This window comes from Periplaneta americana, chromosome 17 (assembly GCF_040183065.1).
Source record: "Periplaneta americana isolate PAMFEO1 chromosome 17, P.americana_PAMFEO1_priV1, whole genome shotgun sequence".
Classification (NCBI taxonomy): Eukaryota; Metazoa; Arthropoda; class Insecta; order Blattodea; family Blattidae; genus Periplaneta; species Periplaneta americana.
In genome coordinates this window covers 19,612,847-19,630,632 of record NC_091133.1, presented here as the reverse complement: position 1 = coordinate 19,630,632, position 17,786 = coordinate 19,612,847, and the positions used below count along the sequence as shown (strand labels likewise).

The following is a 17,786-nucleotide window of genomic DNA, read 5'->3' as shown; positions in this document are numbered from 1 at the left end:
CTGGTGTTTTTGCAATGACACTTGTTAAAGAAATTGATCTGTAATTATTTATATAATCAACTCTCTTGTCTTTTTTTAAAATAGGGACAATTATTGCATTTTTCCATTCTGTAGGTACAGTAGAGGTCCATGATAGGTTAAATAATTTCAGTAGTGCATTTCTCCCCTTTTGTCCGAGATGTTTCAGAAATTCAACATGTAATTTATCTGGTCCAGGAGATTTGTTATCCTTTAACTCATAGATTGCAAAATTTAGTTCCCTTATGGTGAATTCTTTGCTGAATATATCATTAGTTTGTTCTTGACACTTCTTAAATTTTTTTATATCTTTTTTGATCTGCCTTTGCGTCTTTTTAGCGTCAGGAGAAAGTTTATGTTGAGAGCTATAATGCTTATTAAAGGCTTCGGCAATAGAGCTGCTGGAAGTAAGCGTTTTCCCATTAAATTTGAGTGGTTCTTTCCTTGTTTCTCTCTGACATGTGATTTTACTTACATATCTGTATACTTTTTTTGCATCTTTTCTATAATCAGCTTTTTCAATAAATTCACTGAATGCATTTTTTTTAGCTACAAAGATTTCTTTTTTTAACTTTGCTGCCTTTCTTCGTCATTCTTGTGTATCTGTTGGGTTTTTGGCCAATTCTGCTTTTTTTCTTACTATGTCCCTTTCCTTTTTTTGACTTTGATATGTATTTTTTCTTAGTGGTCAGTGGCCACAGGAGGAGTAATGCATGTAATACTACGTAATAAATGTAATTTAAAAGGATATGAAGTTCAAATAAAATTATTTTCTTGTATTCATATATCCATTTTCTTTAAACTTGTGTGATTTAACATTGTGGCTTATGTATTTTATCGTGCAACTATTTTTCAGTAGTGTTTTACACTAACTTTTGTCTGTAATTACAAGTAAATATGACAGTACATCACTGTAACAGTGTTCAGTTTAAAATATCCTAGTTTTGAGAGAATCCCTATCAACTTATAGTTCTGTGTGTAACGTACTAGATTGAGTTTAATTTAGTTATTTGTACCCTAATCATAAATTTTAAAAGAACTTGCAAAATTCTTGTTCTAAAGTACATATACATGACAACCACAGGCATTACATTAGTCATGAAATTTGAGAGTTCTCTTTGTACCACAAATTGGGAGGAAGGGGAACTCCTGAGTATCATTTAAGTGTTCTATAGCTTTACAGTTACGAGAAGAAACAGTATAGTTAAGATACACAAGCGATAACGGTAACAACATTTAATGCTTTTGGTACCAAATGGATCGTAGTTCTGAGTGATGTTACATGGCACCAACACCTACAACCTATCAATGATTCTTATAGGTATAGCAATTCTGAAACGCCATGTATGTCAACATAAAACAATGTAAGAAATTGTAAATCAGCTCAAAAATGCACTCAGCTACATAAATAAATTCACAACCCACACAAGATTAGTGGAGAGATGATTGTCTGCCAGAGTTTTTAGTGAATAATGTTTGCTGTTAATTATGAATTTTTCAGAAATTTTGGTCTTCCATTGTTTTTTATATATTTATTAGAATATAGGACATATGTAAAACTAAATGACTACATAAACAAAGTCTCTATCTACATCAAAATTGAAGAAACATTGACAGTGACATTGAAAATAAAATAAATACATTTCAATGAATATGTGAAACAATCAATAGAACACTTCAAAATAAGACAAGAAAAGAAACAAAAATAAAATGTTACAAAATAATGACTGTTCCAATTATTATGTTTGGAAGCGAGTTCTGGATAATAAAAGAAAGAGATAAAAGCAAAATACAATCGGCAGAAATGAGATTCCTCTGTAGAGTGAAGGGTTGTACAAGAACCAACCTGAGGAATGAAAATATATGAGAAGAGCTTAACTTATACAGTTCAAACGAAAAAATAGAAGAATATAAAGAAAAATTACTGGAGAACATACTTAAATCAAATGAATGACAAAAGAATTTCAATCCTAGTATCTATGTATCAACCTATAGGTAAAAGGGATGTCAGGCATACAAGGAAAAGATGGAGTTGAACATTGTGAAGACGGAACAGGCACTGTTGCCTAATCACTGCTATGAAGATGATGATGACTTATATAAGCAATGCTGTGAAAATACATATCTAATTTACATCCAATCTAAAAAAAAAAAAAAAAAAAACTAGCATAACTCTCCCAAATTTAACCTCACTTAACAAAACCTAATTTAACCTAAAAAAATAGGACGGGAAAGTAAGTAGGATATTCATGTTAATTAACATGTTCAAACTGTATATCAACACTATTACAACTTCTTTTACAGTATTTAAGCAGAAATACTTAACTAAAAATAAAATGTTATTTAATTTTGGGATTCTTTGCAAATCACCATCATATTCTTATACAAATGGTTTTATTTTTTGTTTAAATCCAAATTGGTTACATTGTTTGTAAATATCGTGACTTGCATGGCTTGAATTTTGTGGTCCATACTGGTACAGAACCATGTACTTCGGCTTACACTAACTCATTGTGCATCCTATATATGTGATGGTTGTCAAAGCCTGACAGGAGCCTGTCGACATTCATGAATACGATGCTAATGGTGGGCCATCCTGCATCAGGCCTGACAGAGCCAGGTCTCATCCCCAGACAAGTACTTCCAGGGCCTGAAGCCCCAGCACTTTTCTGTATCAGCATTTAAAACCAGTACTACAGGGTGACAAGATTAAACATAGTGCTTCTGTTCCTTCTTGGTGCATGGCGTCACACTTTGATGCTCACTAACTGATAACAAGAGGCGTAACAGAGAGGTTGGACATTTTACTTGAAATATGCTAACATAGTACGAATATAACAATATTATATTACACTATCTAGACTACACTGTACTTCAGAGGAGCCGATTTGCACTCTACCACAGTCTCAAGTCAAACAACTTAATCCCCACTCCAGTATGACTGGCAGGAGTATTTATTTTATTTTATTTTATTGGGTTATTTTACGACGCTGTATCAACAACAAGGTTATTTAGCGTCTGAATGAAATGAAGGTGATAATGCTGGTGAAATGAGTCCGGGGTCCAGCACCGAAAGTTACCCAGCATTTGCTCGTATTGGGTTGAGGGAAAACCCTGTAAAAAACCTCAACCAGGTAACTTGCCCCGACCAGGATTCAAACCCGGGCCACCTGGTTTCACAGCCAGACGCGCTGACCGTTACTCCACAGGTGTGGACGGCAGGAGTATTTGGTTTCTGCACACTTTGAAATGTTTGTTGCTGGAATATACCTAGTAGACTGCTGATGATAGATGAAATGAAGAGGAGGTGGAGAGCGCTGGTGGAGTGTAAGGAAAATGAGATTATTCCTAGAAAAATCGTCTGTAACTTTTGCTTTATCCACTACAAATCCCATCACGACCTGGCCGAGGATTGAATCCAGGCTGCCAGGCTGGAAGACCAGTGCACTAGCACCTGCCAACAGACACTGTATATTGTGACTCAGCCATGTAGGCTCAAGGTCCAATGAAGTTTCATTAGAGCATCCTTTCTTCCACTGAGAGCATACTACATCTCAGACTGAATGCCATCTGCACACTGGTCACAATATTAATCATTCCACAATGTTTTGAGTAGATACTATTGAAGTACTATTGGAGTTATGATGGAGTGGGATAGTGGTGAAATGATAGAAGGACCTGGGAGAACCCCGAGAAAATCCTCAAGAACCTTGGCTTTGTCCACCAGGAATACTACTATGCCATCAACATGATTTGAACCTAGGTCTGCAGTTATCGTAAGGCAAATGAGGTACAAAGACAGCTACATATAAACTTGCATATTATAATATTACCACGAATAATAATAATAATAATAATAATAATAATAATAATAATAATAATAATAATAATAATAATAAATTATGTGATTCAGTATCAAATACTAACAGGCTGATTATTTGACTTCTAATAATTTTGTTATTTATTATACGAATCATTTGAATATAAACTGACCTATTTGCGGCAACAATATCCAAGGTTTTAATGAACTTACTTACAAATGGCTTTTAAGAAACCCGGAGGGTCATTGCTGCTCCTGTGCAAGATTAATCCAGTCTCTACCATCATATCCCACCTCCCTCAAATCCATTTTTATATTATCCTCCCATCTATGTCTTGGCCTCCCTAAAGGTTTTAATGAACTACTGTACTTAATACTGAATGGAAATCAATAACAACATGATATGTAACAATGTAGTACCAATTATGAACTCACGATTTCATTACTTCCTACAAAATTGAAATAAATTTTGTTGTCATCTCACAACAAGAGACGTATTAAAAGAAAGATAAATTTTAAAATATCATACCAGTTTTCATTCAATTTTGAAGTTTATCCCAGATTATGATTGTAATTATGGTACAGTAGTGAATGTCGATTAAGAACATTGGTCTTTTATATGTAGTACAAAACCATCATAACATGAGCAATGTCAGGTTCCATTTAAGCATCTTCGATATAACAGCTTACAAATTTAACATTTTTATCCCTCTCAAACATTAAAACACTTTCACTGAATTACCTTTGTTCACAGGTGAAACCATTTAGGATAAATGATCATGAATGTGGTACTCTCACAATCACTTCATTTATCAAAACAAACACATGAGATCTTTTTCTTCCAGTTTCCTTTCATGCCATATTAATTAAAGACTGCCAAATTGGGAATGTGTTAATTATGTTTACCATCCCAACAAATACCATGATGATACACCAATAAAGATGTTAGGTGTCAATGTTCATGTTCGATTGGAAATACCTCAAAACAAATAAGGATGTTATAACATTAATGATGTAGATAATATAATGTGCATGACAGTTTTAAATGTCTTTCCAACATCAAACACCTGCAGTTCAACTTTTTATTATTACAGATAATATATTCCATAAAATATGAGAGAGATTAATTTGAAGAAAACTTAATTCTAAAGTTCACAGATAATTTCAATTCGGAATGTAAACAGTACACATAAATTGTATAGGTTCACAGTAAAGTTATCAAAATTATGCATTTTCAATTGTGAAAATTCACCAAGGAATGTAAGTTAGAGAAAAAAATATTTGACAAACTTTCAAATTTTTAACAGCAGTCAACAGAAAGTCACTCGTTTGATAATAATGGAATTAATATATTCTTTATGGGATGAAATATTTATTAAAACGTATTTCACAGTTTTTTTGTTAATGCATTGAGAGTACATTACTTACCAGTAAGTTGCACGATTATGCTTTATTGAGTATTGGACTCGTCTAAAAAGCTGTATATAGATAACAGCAAAAGAAATAATAAGACACACAGAAGGTATGAGTATTAAGAAACCCTCGATCACTGGGAAAATGTTGGAGAAGATTGAGAAAAGGAGAAAATCGAAAAACATCAACACAGAAGAAGGTAAAAGGAACAACAGGAAACTAAACAATGAAATAAGAAGAGAAACTGTTAAGGCAAAGGACGACTGGATGAAAGAGAAATGTAAAGAAATAGAGGAACTAGAGAGAAAAGGAAGATATGATTTAATGTACCGCAAAGTAAAATGTATGGACTTAACAAATAAGAACAGGAAATCCATGTGGCCGAAAGAAGACGAAATCGGCAATGAAATAACAGACAAACAAGGAATAGGCCTACTGGACAGATGGACGAATGACCTGAAGATTTCACGGAAGAAATATGATGTCAAGAAATGTAATGAGTTTAGGTCTATCAGCCTGATATCGCACTCAGGAAAAATTCTTCTGCAAATACTAAATCGGCATTTATATTCGAGATGGAAGGAGAGTGGGAAGATGAGCAATTTGGCTTGAGGAAGGGAAAAGGTTCGAGAGATGCAATATTGGACTATGAACAATAGGTCAAAGATATGTAGTATTTGTGGACTTATAGAAAAGGCTTTTGACAAAGTGGAGTGGAATAAACTTACGAGAATTCTAAAGAGAATTGGTTTGGATTGGAAAGAGAGGAGGCTATTCAGTAATCTTGATATGAAATGAGTCAGAGTTAGAATAAGAGAAAAAATATCAGAGGGAAATGAAATGGCAGGGGAATGCGACAAGGATGCCCTTTATCACCTACCCTGTTCAACATCTACTTGGAGGATTTAGTGAAGAACTGTTTTCAGAACATGGGAGGAGTGATAGAAGGAGGAAAAGGAATAAAAGTGTATAAGATTTGCTGATGATAATGGAGTTGTTAGCAGAAGAAGAGGTGATACTAAGGGATATGCTACTGGAGGTAAATGACAGCTGTGAGCTGTGTGGGATGAAGATAAATGCAAACAAAACGAGGACCATGGTTATCAGAAGAAAAGTAAACAAGTAAAGATGTGAATTCTAAATGAGGCAGTAGAACAAGTGGACAGTTTCAAATACTTGGAGTGTACCATAAGCAGTAACATGAGCTGCTGCCAGAAAGTCAAAAGGAGGATAGCAATGGCCAAGGAAACTTTTAATAGAAAAAGGAGCATCTTGTGCGGACCTCTGCAAAAAATAACTAAGGAAGAGACCAGTGAAGTGCTTTATGTATACTGCTAATTATTGGGAAAGCTGTTCCGAGTAAGAAAAAAGTTGCTGAGGAATTTTCAGACTATATTAACTTTAAACTCTGTCAAAATGTTTGTATTTATTTCCCTAACACTCTGTATAATAAGAACATGTCAAAGAAAATTGGAAACTCATGATAAGCAAGATGTGAATTCCATTATTTGTTGTATGTGCTATTCTGTCTACGAATTTGCAAAGACCATTTTAGTCATATTGAAGAAAGAAAATTATCACTATTCAATATCATATCTACAGATAAACCACTATATTTCATCGCATAATGGTCGCACCCTTATTTATAGACAAACTGATCAGAACTTAAAAAATTTCACCGCATGGATATTGCTGTTTATCACAATAAAGAATTATTTAAAAATAACGTGCCGCCACTGCAATACAAAGGACCTTTATGCTGAAGGTCGAATGTGAGAGAAACAGAATTGACAGCTGACGAAAGTGATTGAAGAGATGTTAGCGCCAAGCCAATAGTTATAAATGCCTTCAGTTCAGTTCAATTGTTGGTTCTGAGTGGCAGTTGTTTATCAGTGTTCAAATACTTTTCTTAGGACTAGATCAATCAACTTTCCACGGACTGGTCCAGTAGTCAGATAATATCGACTTCAGTGTATCAGATATATGGTACCGGTATATGTGATTCAACAATACTGTGAATGTTTTTAGGCAATAAAAAGGTGTTTTTAATTCAATAACACTACAGTAATTTTTATTTTTTTAAGATATTATTCACGTTATGGTTCCAGTATTGCACACTAATATCAGTTCCCTCCTTCCCCTCTCCTTCTTCTGCTACGAATAATCAAGCAATTTGAACCTGCTTGCTAGCACATGCCCCCTTATATGGAAGCTGATCACTGGAAGTTGATGCGACCAATCATTACCATTTAAATTTATTCTTCACATAATAGTTGCACTGTATATTTTCACGCCAAAAAAAGGACATTAAAAATGCGACTATTATGCAATGAAATACGGTAGACTCACATATCAGAAGACTGACTGAACATTTTTCTCTCGTCTTTGAATAGTGAAGATGATAACAGACAAACTCAGAATTTAGAAACAAAAATAAATTTCACGCAATGATGTTATTATAACTATTCCCATATTAAACATTAAATTCTCTATGGATAACCATAAAAAAGCACATTGGCAGTGGTTTGACAAGCTGAGTTATATATCTGAAGTTTCACAGTAACTATTCTGTAACTCAGTTTCTAATTATTTTTATTTTTAAAGATGTTACAGTATCCTTGGAAAGAAGTTCGAAAATTAAAAGAAGGTTAGCAATATATGAATTGTTAAAAATTTGTTATTGAATCAAGAGAAAGATAAACTTGACACATACTAATGAAAATATAAAAATGTCGTGTAAAAAACAACTTACGAAACTTGCGTAACTAGTTTTTAAGCAGAGTCTCTCACTACATTACATAAAATATGTTTACGAAAATGACACTCAGGAGCATCATTTCAGTTTTTGCTTGGAGGGGGCAAGATTTTTTTAGGAAAAGACCTTAAATGGAGTACAGTGTGTGGCATACTTCCTATTTCTTCTGGAATTAACTATTTTCCATATCGTAAACTCCAGTAAACTTGATTGGAAGGGTAAACTTGATGATAAAAAAGATTAAACCATGATATCAGATGCCTTGAATATGTTTTTAAACTTTATTATTATTTTTCTCCATTTCTTAAGTATTTTTTTATTATTTTAAGTCACAAATACCGCTGATATGGGTTTATTTATTTATTATTTTTGTTTTATGGCCAAGTTTATTACACTTTACAGTATATTTAGAGTTTCCACACACAGGACTAGTTTTAATTTCTTATCCTGCTTATACTATATGTAATTTACATGCACTTGCTGTTAATATGACGTAAGTGCGAACAAACGAACACATACATTTTTACTAATAACGAAATATTAATTTGAATTTTAAAAAAATGTACATTTACAAACAGCAACAACCACTAATGTAGCAAAGTGGTAACGCCTTGGTTTCATTTGATCGAAGTCATTAACTAGCTCACTTTTATTTCTTATGCGTTTATTATAAAAATGGAATATTTTAATATTAAAAGTATAGTTTTTTCTTTAGTAGTAATACTCAATTATTAATTTTACCCCCCTTTCCTCTCAAATGAAGCCTCTAGACCAGGGCTTGCCAAACTACAGCCCGTGAGCTACTTTTGTTTGGTCTCATTTACTAACTTGAAAAAATTAAAAGTCAATAAAAAAGAAAAAGAAACAGTATGCATTTTATTCATGAATTTTGATCGATGAAATAAAATCAGAGGTTCAGATTCTTAAACAAATTGCTCATATACTGTGGTAACAATGATGTTGCTACAATATACTAGTTGCAAGCGGTTAGCCCCCAGACGACCATGGGTTGGCAACCCCAAGCACGAAGTGTGGCAACAAAACAACCAGAGATTGTACTGCAGTAAGCTGACAACAGCAACTTTCTTTCGGTACCCGCTCACACATTGTAGAGCAGTGGATCTGTGAAGTGGTAAATATTATCCAGTTAAAATTAGTATTAGCACTCTGAGTCAATCCACAAGCATTTACTAATAGTTCTTACAGCGTAACTTAACTTTAATTATGTCAGGAAAAGAAAAGAAAGGAAAAGTGGACAGTGAATGTCGTGTATTTAAACAACAATGGAATTTAGACTATTTTGTGATTGAAACTAGAAATAAAGTTGCAGGCCTGATTTGTAACGAATCAATTGCTGTGTCTAAAGAATATAATATTCGCAGGCATTATGAAATCAAACATTCTTCAAAATTTTCACAATTTACGAGGAAGTTATGGAATGATAAATATGAAGCAATAAAACGTGAACTATCATCTCAACAGAATATTTTCAAGAAAGAGAGATTATACAATGAAGCAGCAACAGTGGCTAGTTTTGTTTATATATATATAAGCAAAATTAATCAGTGATGACAGTATAATAATTTCAAATTCTTTCTTATATTTTTTGTAATATGGATTAGTTACGTGTATTGCATGAATTGGCGAAAAGGAGAAAGCCTTTTAATGACGGTGAACTTGTTAAATCGTGCATGATAATGGTGGCAAAGGAGATCTGTCCTGAGAAAGTAAATTTATTTAAAAACATTAATCTTTCAGTACATGAAGTTGCTCGAAGAGTGGAAGATGTTGCCAAAAACATAACTTGCCAGTTGAATGAAAAAACAAAGCATTTTGAATATTTTTCATTATTTTGCACTTGATGAGTCCATAGATGTTTCAAACACCTCACAGTTACTGGTGCTTATTCGTGGCATAAACAGTGACTTTGAAGTTATTGAAGAATTGGCATCTGTATGCAGCATGCATGAAACAACTAACGGTGAAGACATTTCCCATGAAGTTGAAAAAACACTTTCTCGGTACAGCTTGAAGTGGGAGAAACTTAAATGTATCACAACAGATGGAAGTGTGCAGCACGAAAAAAGATTTCGTTGGAAGAGTATTTGAAGCCTGCAATATAGCTGGGTGCTCAAAGCCTATGATATTGCACTATATTATCCATCAGCATGCATTATGTGGAAAAGATACGGAGGTACCTGTCATCATGGAGCCTCTAGTGTCGATAGTGAACTTCATTCGATTCCATGGACTTAACCACCGCCAATTCCGTGAATTTATACTGGAAATAGAAGCAGAATATCCTGATATTCCCTACCATACGCAAGTTCGGTTGCTCAGCTGTGGAATAGTATTACTGAGATTCTTCGAGCACAGGAAAGAAACTGAAATTTTCTTGAAATGAAAAGAAATGGCCCCTGCCCATAATTCCTAATTGTGATTGGATTTGGAAGTTGGCTTTCCTTTCAGACATAACCAAGCATATGAATGACTTCAACCTTAGATTACAAGGAGGAGGAGGACTGACCTCTGAACTCTACTCTCAAGTGAAGGGATTCAGAAAGAAAATGGTGATTTTTTAATCCCAACTTGTGAACAACAGCTTCATTCATTTCCTATGCTGTGAAAAAGTCAGCATGAAAGGTACAACAGAATTTTCTGTTGTTTTTTGTCAGCAGGTTATACACTCTCTTCAACAACAGTTCCAGAACCGCTTTTCTGATCTCAATGTCAATGCAGAGAACATCAGTGTGTTCCAAAATCATTTGAATTCGATGTAGGAAAGTTGGTGGATTTTTACAACTCTCTGTCGAGAGACACATATTCTAATTTGAAAACTTTCCACGAGGATTAATATCAGTGACTGTATCAACTTATGTGTGAAAAAAACATTAAAAAAATTAAATATGTCAAATCAAAGCATAGCTCTGTTTTGTCTGATGAACATTTAGAGTCTGTTTTGCTCATTGAAAGCACAAAATTAGAACTACATATGTCTGCAATTACATCATAGAAAAGTCAGCTTCTTTCTTCACATTGAATATAGGCCGTTATCACAACAGGTATTAATATGTAATGTTATATTGCTATGCAACTACGACTAATAACTTGTCAAGTATTAATTGCAGCAGTTATTAATATGTAAATGTAGGTTTTAGGTCAATAAATTACAAAGTCTGAATACCGGTACTAATGTTGTTTATGAGCTTTGTTCATTAGATTTAATTTGAACTTACATGATCTGGCCCGTGATTCTTTCTCGGAGGGTTAAAATGTAGCCCTTGCTGTGAAAAGTTTGGCAAGCCATGCTTTAGACGAATTTAATGTTACAGAAGATCTAAGCATATAGTTTTGTTAATACTGTTATAGTACAGTATCTTGTATACTTTTCAAGAATAGGCTACATATTGTGTATACTGGTATGTTATGTCACTGAGTATTATTATTTATTATCTGAAAATAAAGTATCTAGTGAAGTTTCTTGGGGGAGGGAAAAACAATCATTAGGACGATATTGATTAAATAATAATAATAATAATAATAATAATAATAATAATAATAATAATAATAATAATAATAATAATAACAATAAATAATAGCTTCAGGTATGTTGGTACCTATTTTTGTGCAACTCAGTCACGTCTGCCTAAGTAGAAAAAACTGATAATATCATCAAAGAAAGTTTCTATGAACATCAGTTCATCAAGGAGATCGCCCCCATTGGAAAGAGAAGCTGTGACATACGAAGTGCAGATTTTCAAAATGCAATCTGTGAAGGTTAGAGGAGTGAGTACAATGCCATAATTATTTACTTTAACGACTCTGAGTTTACCGTATTTGACACATATTAGTGATAGCATCAGGTCATGGAATTGTATTGTACCATATTTTATGCTCTGCTGTCATTTATTTCCGTAAATATTGCCAGTTAAAAGGTTAGGATAGCTAAGGGGATAACTAAGTGACATGAGATCGAGGAATGTGACAAGATTAGAAAGTAATCAAGAATGAACAACGTAAGTCTTCAACCTCCTCGAAGTGACACTTGTAAAATTTCTGATTCTGTGAAATACTTAGCATTTGACACTACATCCTTGAATATAAGACTGCATCAATCACAGCAGTCAGAGCATATAACATGCTGAAGACTGATAAAACCTCTAGTAAAGACAGTAACAGTGATGTGTGTGTGCTTGCGTTTGATCTACAACAGATACTGTCAACATCAATTATCAACATATAAATTACTATTTGAGGGAATTATGAACTTACCATCTTGGGATCCATGGATGTTCTGGAGTTGCAAACGTGTGTGTGCAGTGAGAATGTTACTCTTTGGGGAAGCGATGAAATAGCCTCATGTCTTTAAAAATCTCAAAGAAAGTTGTCTGGAGAAAAAGAAAAGCTGATATTGTATTTGGATTCCTTCCCTAGCAGAACAAAAAATCACTCTAATTTCCTTTTTCTTTTTCACTGGTTGAGGGGAGGATTTTACAAGAAAACTCAACATAAGTTTTTGGTCCCTGCCCATATGTTCCTGCCTTGTAACACAGAGTTTACGATAATTGAAAAGTTGAAAAGGAAAATAGTGTTTGTGATTTCTCCAGATGGATGGTGTACAATGATAAGAAAAGTAAGACAGAAAGTTCCATTTATAGCAATAAAAATGGAAAGAGATGACTTCAAAAATCTCAGTTGCTGAAAGTAAAACCAATGAAAAATTTCAATGCAGACAACATTAATTACAGGCACATAACAATGCATAGATTCACAAGAGATTGCTCTTTTGGAATTATGTACAAAGAAACTTAATCTATTATTGAAGAATGGAAAACTCAATGCTTCTGAAAAGAGGCAAATGTAAAGTTGCTTATGGAGGACTTGCTGAGAAATTTAGGTCAACCATAAGTGATTTTGAACCTAAGCTGAGAAATTTAGGTCAACCATACGTGATTTTGAACCTAAATCTCCGGATGGAAGATCAGTTGTTGCACTGAAGTTAAGGGATACACAAAAACTTGAATGCCTTTCATTTCTGAAAATGAGAAACGATTTTATGAGCAATTCAGAGCTGAAGGAGACCCTCAAATGGATGAAGTGGGTACCGGTACAGAAGGGGATTTTGAAATTCTGGACTGAAGAACTGAGTACATACTCATTTGCAGCAAATTAGGCACCCTTTTATTGTAGAACACAGCTTCTTGAACAAGGGAATAAAATAAAAAATAATATTCTACCATAAATCATTTTTTGTCTGTAAAATTTTCAGTAGCCTATAGTTTTGAAAAATCCCTACAGTAGGACTAATTTAGAATGTCCTTCAATAATGCATAATAAAATATTTAATATGTCAAGGTCTAGTTCAAGAGTACTCTTGAACTCAAAACTATGCCTCTGTGCCTTACACCCTTACAGAACTAGATAGTCCCTTTAATTAATTGTTAGAAATAGTAGATACTTTTCATTTCATTGGTTACACATCATAAAGTGGGGGAAAATTACAAAATTTAATAAATGGGAATTATAAGATGTGATGAGATCTTCATTAGTACAAAAACATGCTAGAATATGCCTATTCAAAATCTTGGCATGATTCATACTATTTTATAGAAGTGAAGCTTCGACTATTAAGAAGAATAATAAAACTGGCTGACAGCCTCTGAAATGAGAATCCTGAGAAGAAAGCTGGCTATACAGAATTGGGTCTAAAACAATGCAGACGTTACAAAGGAACTTAACACTCTTTAATCTCATCTCCCTTCACCAAGTCAACTGGAAAAACCACCTTCAAAGAACGAATGTCAGTAGAATTCCTAAAGCAATGCTGAAAAGATCTCTAGGTCTGCCTATGAAGCAATGGATGGAAACATAGAGACTAACAGATTGAGAGGCTTGAAAATATTTTTACTTACGAAACTTGCTAGCACATCTCTAAACAGTAGTTAGACAAATGGAGTGGTTATTATGATATACTATATATTTATCACGTCTGTGGGAAAAGTATATACAAGAAGGATGGTAACCTCTGCACCAAAATGAAACTGATAATAGATCATGAGGAAAGATTTAAAAAATTTAAATAAGTTTTTTCTCTAACATTCACCATTTTAGAGTAAATCGTTATGTTTCTATGAAGCATTTGACAACATCGCAGCTGCTACAATAACTCTAAGCAAGCGCGGCCTGCACTCCTTACTTTCCCCTCCCCCTTTGCTGTACTCCGCCGGTAACACATTATGTGCACTGAGTTGCAAGATTTATTTCAACGATTTTAGATATTATTCAATTTAAATTCAAGGCTACATGGTTTAATTTGCAAAAAAGAAGATTCAAGACATTAACTGTTCACATTATTTTTACCTATCTGCTTGTATAGCAATCAGCCATTTATTTCAGGTCATTACTGCAATAGAGCACTGCAAACATTGAGAAAACACTTTTTTTTTCCTACTTAACGGTGCTTCATCGAAGAAAAGTGTAATAAAAGTTTTGTTTTATTTAATATGTAGAATCACCTCTTAAATTTTGGTGCAGAGGTTATCATTCACCCTGTATAGCAAAAGAATAATTTACTTACTTTTTTTTCTGCCTTTTGAAGAAATTTATTCTGTGATTTTCTGCATGAAAATTAATAAAAGCTCTAAAGCATTTTTTTCACCATTAGTCTGCCATTATTTTCTATCCTATGCAAGTTTCGACTAAGAGATTAGCATTTTACAGGACATATGTAGATAGTTTTGTTAACTTTGAGACATGGAAGGAATATTTATCACAAACGTTTTTTTTTTTTGCATCAAATAAAATAATTATCAGAATATTACAATAATCAAAAAATCTTTTAAAATTATTTTATTTCATCATTTTAAGGTTGGGTGTCAATAATAAGGAAAGATAAAAAGTGAAAGACACAATAAAAAAAATAAGCCATACTTACTTGCTTACTTATGACTTTTAAGGAACCCAGAGGTTCAGTACCACACTCACATAAGCCCACCATCAGTCCCTATCCTGAGTAAAATTAATCCAGTCTTTACAATCATATCCTACCTCCCTCAAATCAATTTTAATATTATCCTATCATCTATGTCTCGGCCTCCCCAAAGGTCTTTTTCTTTCTGACCACCTACCTAACACTCTATATACATGTCCTGCCCATCTCAAACGTCTGAATTTAATGTTTCTAATTATGTCAGGTGAAGAATATAATGCGTGCAGTTCAATGTAAAAAAAAAGACATACCAATAAATAATTTTGAAGCATCCTTCTTGATGTTTAGTTTTTTTATATCTTTTGAAAATGCTAAATAAATTGAGACAATATTATTTTTTATCTGTCTACTGTTGTGTGCACTTAATGCTATCAATATCTTAGAGAAGAGAAATGAGCACTCCAAAACATTAAAGTCATACTAAAATAAATATTAAGAAAGATTCACGCATTCTATAAAAATTCTCACAGGCTTTATAACAAATCTCTCAAACATTTAGGAGAGAAATTACATGAGATATATGTTGACACTATACAGTACTCATTTGTTTACTTACTTCTGCTGTACAGATATAAAGGTTTCTCTCTTAGGAATGAATGAAAATGCATACTTTTGTCACACATTTGAAACTGATATTAATAGTGTCTCTACTCTTTGTATTATAAATATGTTATGTAATATTGACTAATTTCTTTCACGAGTGATAATTTAATTGCACTGAGTCAAATTGTTCAAAAACTTGACATTAAACTCTGCAAAAAGTCTGTGTTAAATCTTACCAATACGATGAACGGACCAACTACGGAATATTTTTCTTGACTGTTTCTTAAGTTCTCTGCTGTGTGCGATTTCAACTTCTAGTGATGCTCCATTATTAAGGGCTAACCAAGTTCGAACTTCATTTGTATCTGGAGAAGCAGCTGAAAGGGAGGAAACATAAATAATCATCAATGTCTAATTTAGAATAAAGAACAAAATATGTAGTGCGACTATTTCCTTGATATCCTGCTACCAACAGCCGCCATCCTACAGGTAGAGAGACCCATACCACGGAAGAAAGATTTCTCCATGGCCATATTTCCAAGAATGCTGTCTGCATGAACATGTCTATTAGAGCGCATGGAATATTGTAGTGATTTTTAACTTATCTTGTGAGGTCAATGAACTGTTATTTCATTCAGGTGTGTACACTGAGAGAGCATTATATTGTATTATGTATCTTTTAAGTTGTTAAAGCATTTATGTAATAACAGTAAACCGTAAATACACATTATAGCAATGGATGTTTGTGTATGAGTAGAGGCCGGATTTTACGTAATATGAAAATAAGAAATATGTAGCTAAAAATGGGAAAATATGTAGATAAATAATGTAATAAATAAAAAATATGTAACTTAAAATCGAAGTTTTATTAGATGTATTTTTGCACACTGATAAAAAATTATAGGTACACATATGATTCAACCTCAATTAATTATTGTTTGGAGGCACAATTAATAATTAAATATTTTTTAATACTTTCTGCAGTCATTGATCATCTTGTCAATGGCAACCCATATAGTTACCTCTGAAGAATGGTGGGATATCTTGCAAAAATCATATTTTAAATAACGAGGATAAAAATTGCTATTGAACTCGAGTGCAATGTGTGAACAAACTTTTGATTTAATATGAAGCTAAAACAACAAGAAACTTTGTTTACACATTGCACTCTATGTTCAATAGAAATTTTAATCCTCATTATTTAAAATATGATTTTTGCAAGATATCCCACTGTTGTTCTGAGGTAACGAATGTAGGAATCGTCAAATTAAGCACTAATCATTTCCATTGTGTCAGTGTAGCTGGAGTTTAAATAATTTTTCCATATTGTTGATTCATCAGGAATATTGAAGTTGCAGTATTTGCGTAGGAAAGCTTGAAACTTTGGCACTCCAAATTTATACCACGGTAGGTTTGCAGCAATCATTGCCATGCACAAATCTTTATTAAATTCACTGGTAGAAGATGAAAGTTCTAGTACCACTTATGTAAGAACAACTTGTTTTTTCGATGGAGCACAATTTTTATTTGTGACATGAAGTTCAGTTTTTAAATGCGTTTGTCACACACACACTGCATAGCACAATTTTGCTAAAGGTATCGTCAGTTGAAATCCAATCTTTTAGCTTGGATGCCAACTTGAATGCGACTGGCACCATAGCAATAGACTAGCTAACTGTATCACCTGATGTCAGAATAAGGTTCTCAAGAAAACTGAAAGCACTAGTTTTCTTTCAGAGCAATTGATTGGGGACGTTTGTGCCAAATGGTCATACTCACAGGGTAATTTTCACTCTTTCCTTCACCACAATAGCAGTACAATGACCTACCCTTCGCATTGGTATTTGTTTCTACTTTCTGTTGCTTCTTGAGAGATAAACGAAATGTTAACATGGCAAAGAGATGTCCATTTTTTTTTTGACAGAATATTTATTATTTTCAATTATAAAATTATTTTCATGCATTAGAGACAAAGGGATATGCTTTATAACCAATTTTAAAACATATAACTTATGAGTTAATTTTGAGGGCAAATTGGTGAAAAAAAGTATATTCTTTCAAAATATGCAATATCCTTCAAAATATATAAAATATGTAATATATGCGAAACTATTTATTATGCACCAAAATATATAAAAATATGTAACTTAAAACTTCGAATAATGATCTCTTTGGTGTGATATGCCGACATTTTAGCTTTACTTATAGATACATAATAGGAACAGAATATGTAATTACATAAAATCCGG

General features: G+C 33.2%; 1 protein-coding gene across 6 annotated transcripts in view; it reads right to left on the bottom strand.

Annotated features, from left to right (window-relative positions):
- LOC138693213 (uncharacterized) overlaps positions 1-17,786 on the bottom strand; it is a 394,304-nt gene that overhangs the window by 21,160 nt on the left and 355,358 nt on the right. For 2 of the 6 annotated variants that reach the window (XM_069817007.1, XM_069817003.1), the window contains exon 21: positions 15,774-15,914. In XM_069817007.1, coding sequence (XP_069673108.1) covers positions 15,774-15,914 — 141 coding nt within the window. Of the gene's footprint in view, positions 1-8,867; positions 15,915-17,786 lie in introns of those variants that run through there. The other 4 variants (XR_011330254.1, XR_011330253.1, XM_069817005.1 and 1 more) reach the window with 4 other exon arrangements.